The sequence below is a fragment of the Thunnus maccoyii genome, chromosome 19 (genome assembly GCF_910596095.1).
Source record: "Thunnus maccoyii chromosome 19, fThuMac1.1, whole genome shotgun sequence".
NCBI classification, from domain to species: domain Eukaryota; kingdom Metazoa; phylum Chordata; class Actinopteri; order Scombriformes; family Scombridae; genus Thunnus; species Thunnus maccoyii.
Genome location: NC_056551.1, coordinates 14659889 through 14672452, shown reverse-complemented (window position 1 = coordinate 14672452; position 12564 = coordinate 14659889). Strand labels below are relative to the sequence as shown.

At 37.4% G+C, this 12564-nt stretch overlaps 3 protein-coding genes across 3 annotated transcripts; 2 read left to right on the top strand and 1 right to left on the bottom strand.

The window, feature by feature from the left end:
* The first annotated feature begins 184 nt into the window (after positions 1–184).
* On the top strand, positions 185–2590 carry gal3st1b (galactose-3-O-sulfotransferase 1b). Its single transcript, XM_042396123.1, has 3 exons — positions 185–295; positions 1234–1364; positions 1438–2590. Exons 2-3 carry the CDS (start codon positions 1243–1245, stop codon positions 2588–2590), a joined length of 1275 nt encoding a protein of 424 aa, XP_042252057.1. The 5' UTR covers positions 185–295; positions 1234–1242.
* Positions 2591–5200: 2610 nt separating this feature from the next.
* LOC121885537 (cytochrome b-c1 complex subunit 9) lies at positions 5201–5919 on the bottom strand. Its single transcript, XM_042395082.1, has 2 exons — positions 5753–5919; positions 5201–5554 (listed from the first exon to the last, which is right to left on the bottom strand). Exons 1-2 carry the CDS (start codon positions 5912–5914, stop codon positions 5504–5506), a joined length of 213 nt encoding a protein of 70 aa, XP_042251016.1. The 5' UTR covers positions 5915–5919; the 3' UTR covers positions 5201–5503.
* Positions 5920–5986: 67 nt separating this feature from the next.
* zmat5 (zinc finger, matrin-type 5) lies at positions 5987–8883 on the top strand. Its single transcript, XM_042395081.1, has 6 exons — positions 5987–6095; positions 7308–7483; positions 7606–7668; positions 7774–7854; positions 8227–8335; positions 8443–8883. Exons 2-6 carry the CDS (start codon positions 7357–7359, stop codon positions 8588–8590), a joined length of 528 nt encoding a protein of 175 aa, XP_042251015.1. The 5' UTR covers positions 5987–6095; positions 7308–7356; the 3' UTR covers positions 8591–8883.
* Positions 8884–12564: the final 3681 nt, after the last annotated feature.

Sequence of the window (12564 nt, the reverse complement as noted above, 5' to 3'; positions counted from 1 at the left end):
TTAAACACGGTGGATTCAATTTAACACATCTCAAATACCAGTTTTAAAAGTAGAAAATAACCTATTTACTGCTTCCAGAAGATGATTTTTCTAAAAGATGATTTGTCAGCCATAGAGATTTATGTCCAGTTCAGTCAATGTGGGAGGAGGATTTACCTCTGACTTCTTTCTTTCAGTTCTCACAGCCAATGAGATATGACTTCAGGGAGTGTATACAGCATGCAAAACATAAGAAGGTTTTCTTTCACCTTGTAGAGAATCTTTGACCGGACACCGCTAATACTGTCACCTGCAGGTAAATGAATCTCTTCACTTGTATTCCACCTGCTTACATTCCTCCGTCATTTGTTTTCCTGTGTTGATCTACCATGTAAAAGTATATACTCTGTTCCTGGCTGTTTTGAGCTTCAAAGAAAGTTTTATATTTTTCAGGATGATGAGTTACTTTCAGGCTAGCACATCTTGCATGTGTGTGTGTGAGCTTAAATTTATTTAATTGAACTACTATATGAGACACCACCAGCCTACACAGATGATTATCACTGTCAAAGATAAGACACCAGAGCAGGTACTATGCAGTATACCCGTCCACATCACACCACCTACTTGAATTTATCTGGAATGGTTGTTTAATCAAGACATCTTTCCAGTGTCAAAGGTGGAACTCTGTTTTAATTTTTTTACCATTTTCACTTTCAAATCAAAAGAAAGTTATCAGTCTTTCCCTAAAGTGAGCACTCAGCTGTTCTGCCTACACTACTATTTGCATTTCCACGGATTGTTGAAAAGACAATTAAGAACCATAAACATGTTTCAAGTGTCAACATAGGGGCTCTGTGTTTTATTTGACAAAATGAATGATGCAGCACATTTCTTCCTCCTCCCATTCTTCTCCCCCCTTTTCTGATTCTATAGTCTATCAGTCTATATAGATTATATAGGTATATAGATTTTCGTTTAACCTTTTCTTTTTAGCAGCGATAAATACTGGGTTACATTGAATTTATATAGCTCAGGCCTGACCTTTTTATAACAACATCACAGGGGGGATGAGGTGAGGTAAGGGGTAATTACTTGGCCTGTGTGTAAGAATTGCTGCAGGGCTTTACAACTGTTTATGAGCTTCATGTAGCTGCTCATTGGCTCTGGGAGCTCAGGAAAAAAAGTGTGCAAAACCCTATTTGCCTCTAATGTTTTCCTATATATATGTGTGCACTCTAATTTCATTTTCAGGTTTTAATAATGTCTGGCATCAAAGGACGTAAGTGCACACCTGTAATAAGAAGGCTGATTCTCTGGATTTTATTGACCAACGTTATGCTTGTACTGTACTGCTTGACCAACACAACCCATGTGAAGATGAGGTAAATATTTCAAGCATTATTTCACTGAGATGAGGCTGTTCATCTCTTATTCATCCATATCATTTGTTTGTAGGGGCTCCAAAGAAGACACATGTCCTCTCAGCATGGCAAAATTATTAAAGAGAAACTTGACAGCACCCTCTGAAAGCACAAAGTCAAAGTCTGAAGAGTGCTCCCCCACAGGGAACATCATGTTCATGAAGACCCATAAAACTGCTAGTAGCACAATACTTAACATCCTCTTCAGATTTGGAGAAAAGCACAAGCTTAAGTTTGCCTTCCCCGATGGGCGCAATGACTTCTTCTACCCATCGCCTTTCCTGTGCTCCCAGGTGAAGGACTACAAGCCCGGCGAGTGTTTCAACATCGTTTGCAACCACATGCGCTTCGACCATGAAGAAGTAGCCAAGCTCCTGCCTCCAGATGCTGTGTACATCACCATCTTACGTGACCCCGTGGATCTCTTTGAGTCTTCCTTCCATTACTACCACAGAGCAGTTCCCCTCACGTGGAGGATCAGTGGAGAGAACAAGCTGGCAGAGTTTCTAAATAATCCTCACACCTTCTACAGTCCAGAGGCTTACAACTCATTCTATCTTAAAAATCTGCTCTTTTTTGACTTTGGTTTTGATAACAACCTCGAGGCAGATGATCCCCGTGTGATGAGGTTTATTCATAACTTATCGAAACGTTTTCATCTGGTGCTCATAGCAGAATATTTTGAAGAATCTCTTATCCTGCTTAAGGACGCGCTCTGTTGGACTATGGAAGATATCATTTATTTTAAGCTCAACGCTCGCAAGAGCTCATCTGTATCTCGACTGACCCCTGAGCTGAGAGCCAAAGCTTTACAGTGGAACGGGGCTGATTGGAGACTCTATCAGCACTTCAATGCTACCTTCTGGGCCAGAGTAGAAGCATATGGGAAAGAGAGAATGAAACAGGAAGTAAACGAGCTGAGGAGAAGAAATGCTGAAATGAGGGCCATCTGTATTGAGGGAGGACATGCGGTTGAAGCCCAAAAGATTCAGAACAGACGTTTCCTGCCCTGGCAGCCAGTAGGAGAGTCTTCCATCCTGGGGTACAACATGAAGAGGGATATTGACCCCAAATTCAGAATGATCTGTGAAAAAATGCTCACGCCTGAAATACAATACTTATCAGACCTGGGCGTAAGCCTGTGGCTTACTAGACTATGGGGTTGGTTAAAAGATGTTTTTTACTGACTGCTGACTACTGTTTTTATAATTTGACTTGGATTAAAGAAATTTACAGCTAAAATATAGAAATGTGTACTTTAACATGTATGATGCCTTCTTGAAACCATACATGAGTACTTTCAGGTGTCTTTTGAATGACACATCCAAAATATTAATTCTGATGTGTCACCTGGATGGATGCTGCATGAATTCTCTTGTGGCTGCATATTTTCTTTACATTCAGAAAATATTTACCGCTTATCAATAGGCCTACAGATGGTTCTCAGTTATCTCAGATACCTCCACTCCTTATCTGTTGGTCCTTAAATGCTTCTCATCCTTTGTTGTATCATTCAAAATTGTGCACTACGGAAAGAAGGCTAAAACTGTGTGTTTACACCCCTTTGAAAAAATGTGTGGACAGTAATTTCCTCTTGGTTGTTGTACCTAAACTGGTAAAACAGTTTGGACTCGCTTCCCTGGTATGTTTTACATATTTAGTGTTTCAGCAATATTGTGACACTTATTTGCTTGATTGTCTGAGCCTAAAACAAATGTTTCTGGCCTAAATGATATATCTGTTTCAGGGCACATAACATTTCATATTTTTTGTTGAGGAATCAAACCAGGGTGTGACATCTCCCACTGAGTCATCAGTGATTGTTGTAAATGTGTTGAAAGCTGTTGAGAGCTTAGTCAGTGGGGCAGGCAGTGTTAGTGGCCCACCTAGAGGCCTCGAGTGCAGTTGCATGCCCTGTATATGGATGGTAATGGCTTAGCCTGACCCTGTATTTAATGATTTATGGATGATGTTGTCATTACTACAAGTAATATTAGTTTTGCAATAGAATGCAAAAAAAGCAAATACATTTTTTGTGTGTACATTTGGACTTCAGAAAAATTTACCAAATTTTTGGCCCTTACCTCTTTAAACGACCCATCTAACTTATTATATTTCACAAAGAGAAGATTGACACTCAGTATTCTTTATCACCGTATTAACATTAGCTACTGTTCGTTGATTATACTATTTTCTGATTCAGTGAGTAGTGTGGATTTTTTGCCATTTAATATGGTACCTGCCAGTTAATAACAAGTACATAGACACGTAAGGACCATATTGCATAAGTAGCCTGCGTATAGGCTGGGCTGTACAGGCTCAGCTCATCTGGCTTTATAATTTTCATGTCAACAGTAGTTTCAGGAGGTTTAACTATTTATATCTCTTTTCATCTCGAAATTTGTGGCACATAAGACACGTCTTTAGAATCCATCTAGAATTAAGTTGATCTTTCTCTGCATTGTGAAAATACAAATCACCCTTGGAGTAAAATACCCTGTTATATTGGTGGTTGAGGTTAGTACAACAGGCATACAGTAGCCAACTGCAGAGGCCCTCTGTACAGAATTGTGTGTGGAAGAATCTTAATAATTAGGAAGACAACTATTAATTACAAAACTACTGGTATAACTATAAAATCTACAACAGACACCAAGAGCAGTAGTTGGTCTGCCTGAGGATAACATGTAGTTGGTTGAAATGCTGCATATATAAATCACAGGAAGCTTTGATTTGGTGTGTGGGACAGGTAATCATGTATCGCAGTATATCTCTAAAATCTGACAGCCTGGAGCTAATCCTTTGTACATATGATGCCCTTTGTCAATTGTTTTGAATCATGCTATGTAAACACAGGCTGTAGTTAGTATTGTTGTGTTATTTTTACTTATTTATTATACATGTACTTACTCATATTTGTATTGTAATGTTGTATAAAGGTCACAACAATAAGCAGTTGGCATTGCTCCTTACATGTTAATGTGGAATTTTAATTTAATATCTACCTGGATCCTTTAATACTGTCCCTTTCTACCACATTTTGTCTTCCCATGTTAAACTGCCAAATAAGAACAAATGCCATAGAAGTCTCACTTGTGCATTTCCTCAGCAGAAATACCACTAATACTACTGTCTGCACACTTTGACTTTTGTGTTTTTGCTCAGCTCATCCCTCACGTTACTACCAGATACTGAGCTGTTGTGAAAGTTTAATTCTCTAAGTACATGATAGGAGGGCCACAACTAAGAATGATTTTCATTGTCAAGTAATCTGCTGATTATTTTCTCGATTAATAGATTAGTTGTTTGGTCCATAAATGTCAGGAAATGGTGGAAAAAAATCTGAACTGTATCCCAAAGCCCAAGATAACGTCCTCAAATGTCTTGGTTTGTCCACAATCCAGAGACATTCAGTGTATCATCACAGAGGACTGAAGAAACCAGAAAATATTCCGATTGAGAAACTGAAATTAGGAAATTTTCTTCTTCACAAAAAAAGAGAGACTCAAAACAATTAATTGATCATCAAGATAGTGATTAATTTAATAGTTGGCAACTACTTGATTAATCATTGCAGCTCTACTGACCCTGTGAAAGAAAAGCTTGAAAACATGCAGTTCGCAAATAGAAACCATCAACGTTACTAGACACCACTGCACATTCCTTTACAAAGTTATTCATTTAGTTCACAACACAATTTCACGACATAACGTGACTGTGGAGTAAATCCCTTGAAAACTACTTGCTGCATTTGAGTACAATCTGAGGAGTGATAAATCAAAACATTGCGAGATGTGTCGGACATTAAAACATGTTTTAATTTAAGCATTTACAATCTGTGAAGTGAATGAAGGCATGACAAATAACAACACAAGGAAGGGCCGGGACGAGGTGACAGGAACCATTGCTCCATCTCCTAGGTGGTCTGGGCAATCTTTCAGCTCGCAGGGGATCTCTGGTAGCCTCTGGTAGACAGCATGAATTTGTACACATAGTCCATGTTGACTGCTGCTTGATTCAAGGTGAGGAGTCCAGGAGGGATGGATCATGGAAGTGTGACAACCGTTGCACTTCGGCCTTAGATAACCCCGCTTCGCCTCCTATTCCTCGTCTTTGTTCTCGTAGTTGTGTTTGATGTGTTTCCATAGTTTCTACGGTCAAACACACATTTAGACAGTTAGACATTTCATAGCACAGCTCCTATCAACACACAGACAGAGCTAACTTAATTCGCGGATGCTAAAGAGGACGTAACTGTTAGTGATTAGCGGGCAAGATAGCTTAGCTAACGTTAGCTGCTCACAAGGTCAGAATAAAACGGGCGTTAAAACAGTAACGGACACACTTACCCCGCGATTCATTTGCTCAAAAATCGCGTTGCCACCTTGGTCAAATAGTCGTTCAAAGAAGACTGCGCCAACCATGATGGTTATAGCGAAAGACGAAGTTCTCCTGAAGAGCAGGTTGTAGACTGACTTCGTGAGCGACATGATGACGGCGGTAGTGCGCATGAACGGAAACGCTTGCCTTTATTCCTCGCTCGGATGTCGTTAATGACCCTGCAAAGCCACCGTAGTCCAGCGTCGATAGTGGGACTCCTCTCTTTGAAGTGTGTTTTTTTGTTGTTGTTTTTTTCAAAGAACCAGTTTTACAGCAAACATCACAGAGGAGGACAAGGCTGTTTCGCCAATGGTTTGTACTCCTGACCTTTTGTATGTAAAGTAGTTAAGTAAACGTCGTGTTGAACTATGTGATTTTGCTCTTCAAATGTATCAACGCTACGGACAAATTTATTTATGATGTTCACATTTGAAACGCTTGTTAAGCCAGGAATGTGTTTGTACCAGCATTAAACTGCCCGTTTACATTTCCAGTATATTTATGAACCGCTTTGTACCTTCAGACTTTTAGCTGATTATATCGTCTAACCGGAAGGTATTCCAAAGCAACGTTATTCAAAATTAAACTTGTCTTAAACGAGGTACCTCCACTACTGTACCACTAGATGTCAGCAACAGACCTGTCCCTGTGATTTTGCTCTTGGTGTTCTTTTTTTTTGGAGAATATTTTTAAAATTATTTTTAAACATAAATCATATTATCCCCTTAACCCCACCCACACCCAACCTCCCCTCAAACTCCTCAACAAAACAAACACACAGAAAACCTCAAACCATACACATATATATAACTATGTACATATATGCATACACAGTTGCTTCTCTAACTAAAAATACTCCTCTCGGGGGGCGGGGACTACTTACATCTCTATACATTTCCTTCTTAGGGATCAGAATGATGCATTTATGCCAATGTAACTCCTGTTTCTTCCCTTTTAAGAAATTGAGGGGATCCCATATTTCCTTAAATGACTCCAGTTTGTTTCGCAATATATATGTAATTTTTTCTAATGCCATACAAGATGCCATCTCCTTAATCCACTTACCTATAGATGGTTTATTTCTACTTTTTCAGTTAAGGGCTATCAGCCTCTCTGCTTGCAAAATACACATGTTGATAAGCACATATTGGTCCTTTTTAATATTTAGATCTTTATGCTACAAAGGGTCTTGGCTCTTAGCTCTTGGTGTTCTTGATAGGGATGTAGGAATGAGATGGTTCCAGTTTGTGCTTCTCGTGTAATAGAGTGCAGACCCCTTTTGAAAAAGCGAATTAACTTGATAATGAAATAATCGTCTGTTGCAGCTGTAATTTTCCACAATCTCTGGAGAAATTCTGGAGGTTCCCCTTTGTTAGGAAAGGAAATAGTTTGCCTTGTTTTTTGCTGAATCAGACAGCTTATGTAATACTGAGTACCATACAGATATCAGTTAATACAGCTCACTCACCACAAAGCGATGACAGAGCAGTTATGTAAAATAGTTTCTGTTTTTCTGTCTTTCAGAGGTTTAACAGGTGACATCTTGCTGGTTTAAAGACATAAGACCTGAGCCATGGGGAAGAGGTACTACTGTGACTACTGTGACCGGTCCTTTCAGGACAACATGCACAACAGGAAGAAACATCTGAATGGTGTTCAGCATCACCGAGCTAAAAAGGCCTGGTTTGACCATTTTAGAGGTGAGGCTACATTCCTAATGACACATAATGCTTTAGAGTAAATGTTATTTTTTAACTACACAATGCTATATGACAATTTACTATTTAAGACACTAAGGAAGTCTCAAACCTTCTTTTTATAGACTCTGCAGCTATTCTGTATGATGAGCAAGCAAAGAAACCCTGCAGGAAGTTTCTCCTAAAAGGTAGCAGCACTGTTAAATCTTACATTTAGCCAATAAATAGAAAATCGTATGTGGAAAAAAAACCTATGTGTAATGATCGTTTTTTCTGTTTTTTGTCTGCATTAGGGATTTGTGATTTTGGCCCTAACTGCAGGTTTTCTCACATGTCTGAGGAGGATCTGTCAGACTTAAAAAAACAGGTGGAAGGTAAGCTGTAACCTAAGGGAGGTTCTCTCTGCCATATAGTTACAAACCTTCAAACTGAATACATCACAGACCCTCAAAGCAATATGTCACACATTTTATACACATTGGATTTGGAATTATACATTGAACACCAGATGTTCACCACAGTCCAGATCGCTGACACAGCTCTCAAGTATACAATTTTGTAGATGGTTGGTTTCAAACAAACTTACAAAGGCCAAGCACTCCTTTGATTAGCACTCGCACATACTTTCCCTTAAACAAACTGGATTGCCAAAGAAACTGATGGTACACAAATGCAAGTACAAGCTCTTAAGCTCATTTTATCCAGATAAATAAGTTTGTGTTGAAAGGAATTTTCTTGTCTTTCAGATGAAAGGCAGCACAGAGAGGACTCTCAGGACAGAATTATGCCTGGGCGAAGTATAGAAGACTGGCTCTCGAGAAGGGAAAAGAAGCGGACCGCCCTCAGCAGCAAAGGGTATGAATGTTCAATTTTGTTTCACCACTTAGTCATACATGGTTAGCTTGGCTAATGGTTGTTCCTGTAGATTTAGAATTCAACTGTTCAATTATTTATCCCTGCAGAGATCTAAAAAATAAGGAAGACTGTGAAGAAGGCCAAACAGAAAGTGACATACCTCAGCAGCTCCTCTCCTTCCCTGACCTTCCACCCTCACTTCTACCTCCTCCTCCAGACGGATGGAAAGTCAAAGTGAACACAGAATGGGGTTGAAAGATATTCACTTTGCAGTTCAGATCACTGTTAAGTAGATATGTGACATTAATAGGGGGAGGGATGGTGCAGAATAAAATTGTTATTAAGATATGGTTTCCATAATGTCATGTTCATACTTGAAGTAGAACTAGATTAGACAGTTTTTTGGTTAATACTAAAAAAGATTGTCATTTCTTATTTTAAGAATGGGAATAAAATCCTGTCTTCTGCATATTAGCAGATTTATTTTGTATACTGTACAGTACATGCCATGTATAGAACAACTATTCATTAAAATGGAAATTATTTTATTTTTAGCTTGTGCTGTGTCACTGGGAGAATCACTGATCTCATGATCATAATTGTATTTATAACTCAGCCTGCCTGGAAAACACCATTTTACTTCCTAAATAGTAAAGATGGCAAACTGATGATCTGGGTTAAATTTCATTATAAAAGTCTTCAGAGTTGGAAAGTTTGTCGGTATATTTTTATCAGGCCAGTTCATTGGCCTTTTATAGCAGGTTATTCCTCTTTATTGGGGTTATGCTGAGATGTACATACTGTGCATTATAAGTCATAAATTGTATGTGTTTGAACTGTTTCCACATATGTTTTAATGCAGTGTTAACAGCAGAATCCTCTTTAAAGTTTTCTTGCTACATGTGTTTTTGTCTGTTCAGTATGTTTTTTTCTAACTCTTTACTGCTGTCTTGGTCTGGTCTCCTGTGTAAAAGATGTCTCTGACTTTAATGGGACTTAATCTACTCAGTTAAAGGTACCCTGTGGAATTTCTGACCATTAGTAGTGCTATGAAGCAATGTTTCTACGAGTTGGTCCCTGTTTTGTTTGTATCGTGAGTGCACACACATGCGCTTCCTGCCTCTGTTTCAGGCTCTTCTGCTTATCAACAGTTGGTGTCGGGTTAACATTGCACCAACAAAGAAATGCAAGCAAACGTAATGAATGATTTAAAATATTAAATCAGCTTTGCAAATGATAAACAAGGAAATGCACTCAAAATATTTATTAGACTTCAAGGATACACGACATACAAAAATACTATATTATACTGCTCTATATTCTTCATTGCACATATTTTATCATTCTCATATTCTCATTATTATCAAAATGTGTACAGCTTATTTTTGCTTTTAATTAATTTTAAATTTTCCTGTATTGTGTCGCTTGTTGACTGTGTTACTCTACGTGCCTCTGCAAATTGCCCCTCGGGGACAAATGAAGTGTTTTAAATTGAATTGAATTAATTGAATTTTGGTTAGAAACACTTATTGTAAACATAACTTTTGTTTGTTTACAAGAAACACCTGTGAGGTACTTTTAACAATAAGGGTTAGGATATAAAAATGCCATGTTTGCCAAGTGGATCCTCTTTGTATGGCCCTGAAATCAACCTTTGCTCTGTGACACAAACAGTCATCCCCCCTCTGTAGCAGTAATTGTGGTTAGGGTTAGGGGTTAGGGGTCCTTCATGCAATCTGAAGTTTGTTTGGATAACTGGTGTGAATAATACAGTATCTAAAATGGCACCTTCTTAAATTTCACATACAAAACCACACCTTGATCCTACAAGTGTAAATCCCTACTCTGCAGGCAGTGTGCTATGTTCTGTTACTAATGAGTGCTTAACATGCCTGACGGTGCAGCAGCAAGGCCATCACACCATTGGATCCTGACTCTTCTGTTCTATTCTGAAATGGTTGAATGAGTAATAAAATCAGAATTTCACTCTGTTTTTACTGCAGACCCAAACAAACATCCCTACCCAATTTCCAACTCACATTTCAAAAGAAAAACAAACAGCTGTCTCATTTCTAATTTCTCTGTTTTTATTGGACCACATGCATCTAGACACCACTTACATTAGTGTATAATTGATGCAGTAACCTCTACATGTACAGTAACAATTACAGAAATAAAACAGTGCAGGATATTTTCAATCTAGACATTAAAATTACCGGTAATGTCACACTGTAGGATGGTACAACAAATATTAACTGTAAAGTTAGAGAAACTTTTATCAAGAACAGGGGAGAGAGAAAGATAATGATATGCATGAATACTTATTGGTATTTAGATCACTGATAAGTCATTTCAATTTAAAAATACATCTAGAATTATCTTAATTTTTGTTAAAAGGGAGGATTTTGTAAAATGGGTTTCCTTATTTTAAGACAAGGCATGAGAGTGCAGTTTTTAATACTACAAAGGCACAGAACAGAAGACGTCTACAGTCCAAATCAAACATATAACAATTAAGACAATCCGTCAACAAAGTGTACGTAAATATGCTCATTAAAACACTGCAACATACAGATTAGGACACAATACTTGCTTATATGTCTTAAGACAAGATTTCATACATTAACTATATTTTACATTCACACAAAACCCATACTTTACATGATATGTTCACACAAAGAGGTAATGTGATGTCATATAAGTAGTTCATACATAAATTGCTACAATACATGAGATCAAATATCAGTTTTATTGCCAGAATGATTCTCACGGTTTTCATATTTTTCCTCTTGTGATATAGCTTTGATAAACTTTAAGATAAAAAGAGCAAGAAAAAATATATAGCATTTTGTAAAACTTGCCAAATTCGACAAACATTTGTTAAATAAAACATTCTGAAAAATGAATCTTAACAAATCAGAAAAGTTAATGTAAGTGCATGGTCTTAATACACACAAGAACTTGTATCTGAATGTCCAGTCAATCTGGAAATTATACATCAGAAACCTGATATTTTTTTGTATTCTTTTTTAAAATTATTTTTATTTTTTTTTATTTTTTAAAAACATTATGCTTACATTCATAATAAAATCCCATAGATTTAATGTGTCACTTTTCCAAGTAAGAAAATATAACCATGTTATACTTTAAACAATATGTTGTTTTGGTGGTCCATGTAAAAGCCAAAAAACAACATTTTTCATGATATGTTAAATTATTGTTCACAGCATACTGCAAAGTATTTAGTGTTTTGATATTGTCTGCACATCCACAAAACTTTGACATTTACAGGAAAATGTCAAATACTGAGATTTTTTTTTTGCAATAATCACTTTACAAATTGCATATTTATTTCAATACATACATCATAGTTCAAATTTTGATCTCACAAATAGAACAAACATTTATTTCTTATTGAATGTACATGCAAGTGTGCCAGGTGAACTGAATATCCTTCATACTCATTTGCTATAACTATCACAATCAATACCTAGTTTTCTCGAAACTCTAAACTTGTTGAATTTATTCACAGCTGGTAGTTCAGGTCATACAACCATTCAGTTGTCCTTCACTGTGACTCATTATGACCCATTCTGGTGCCTGTTATGGATGTACAGATTTGAAATATGCCGCAATATTGTGATTGTATCGCAGGTAGAGTATGAAACACATGTTTTACCAGTTGTGTGATGGTCAAGAGATACATATTTGTCTTGGAGTCTGGGTGTTTTGCATAAATACCCATGTGCACAATCTTTTCTGGTATTGAGAGATTTTGTGATTTGCTTCTGTGTCATGCCATTTATTTGGAGTTCAATGTTGAATGTACAGTTGTTCACATTGTAGCTGGGAAGACATCTGTTTGATTTGCAAAGAAATCTCAAGCTGCTCAGCTAAGGAGCCTCACTCTGACCTTTAAAACAAACCAGTTAATTTGTAGAAAATCATGGCATCTTTAGAAATGACCCCTGGGATTATTCTGCAGATCAGCTGACTTGAGTACACAAGATGTGGTTAAGGGTCATAGCCTGTGTCTGCTTCTCATCCAACCACTCTCTTTGCCATTTTTCTTTCCAGCAGTGCTGTCCAGTGTACATGTGCTTGTTCACCAGTTTGTTCCAATTATTGGGTTCTCTGTAATTTCCATTGTCATGGTGGAAAAACTGGGACAATGGATTTTCCAAATTTGCCTTTAATTAATTTTGGTCATTTATGACATTGCACAAAAG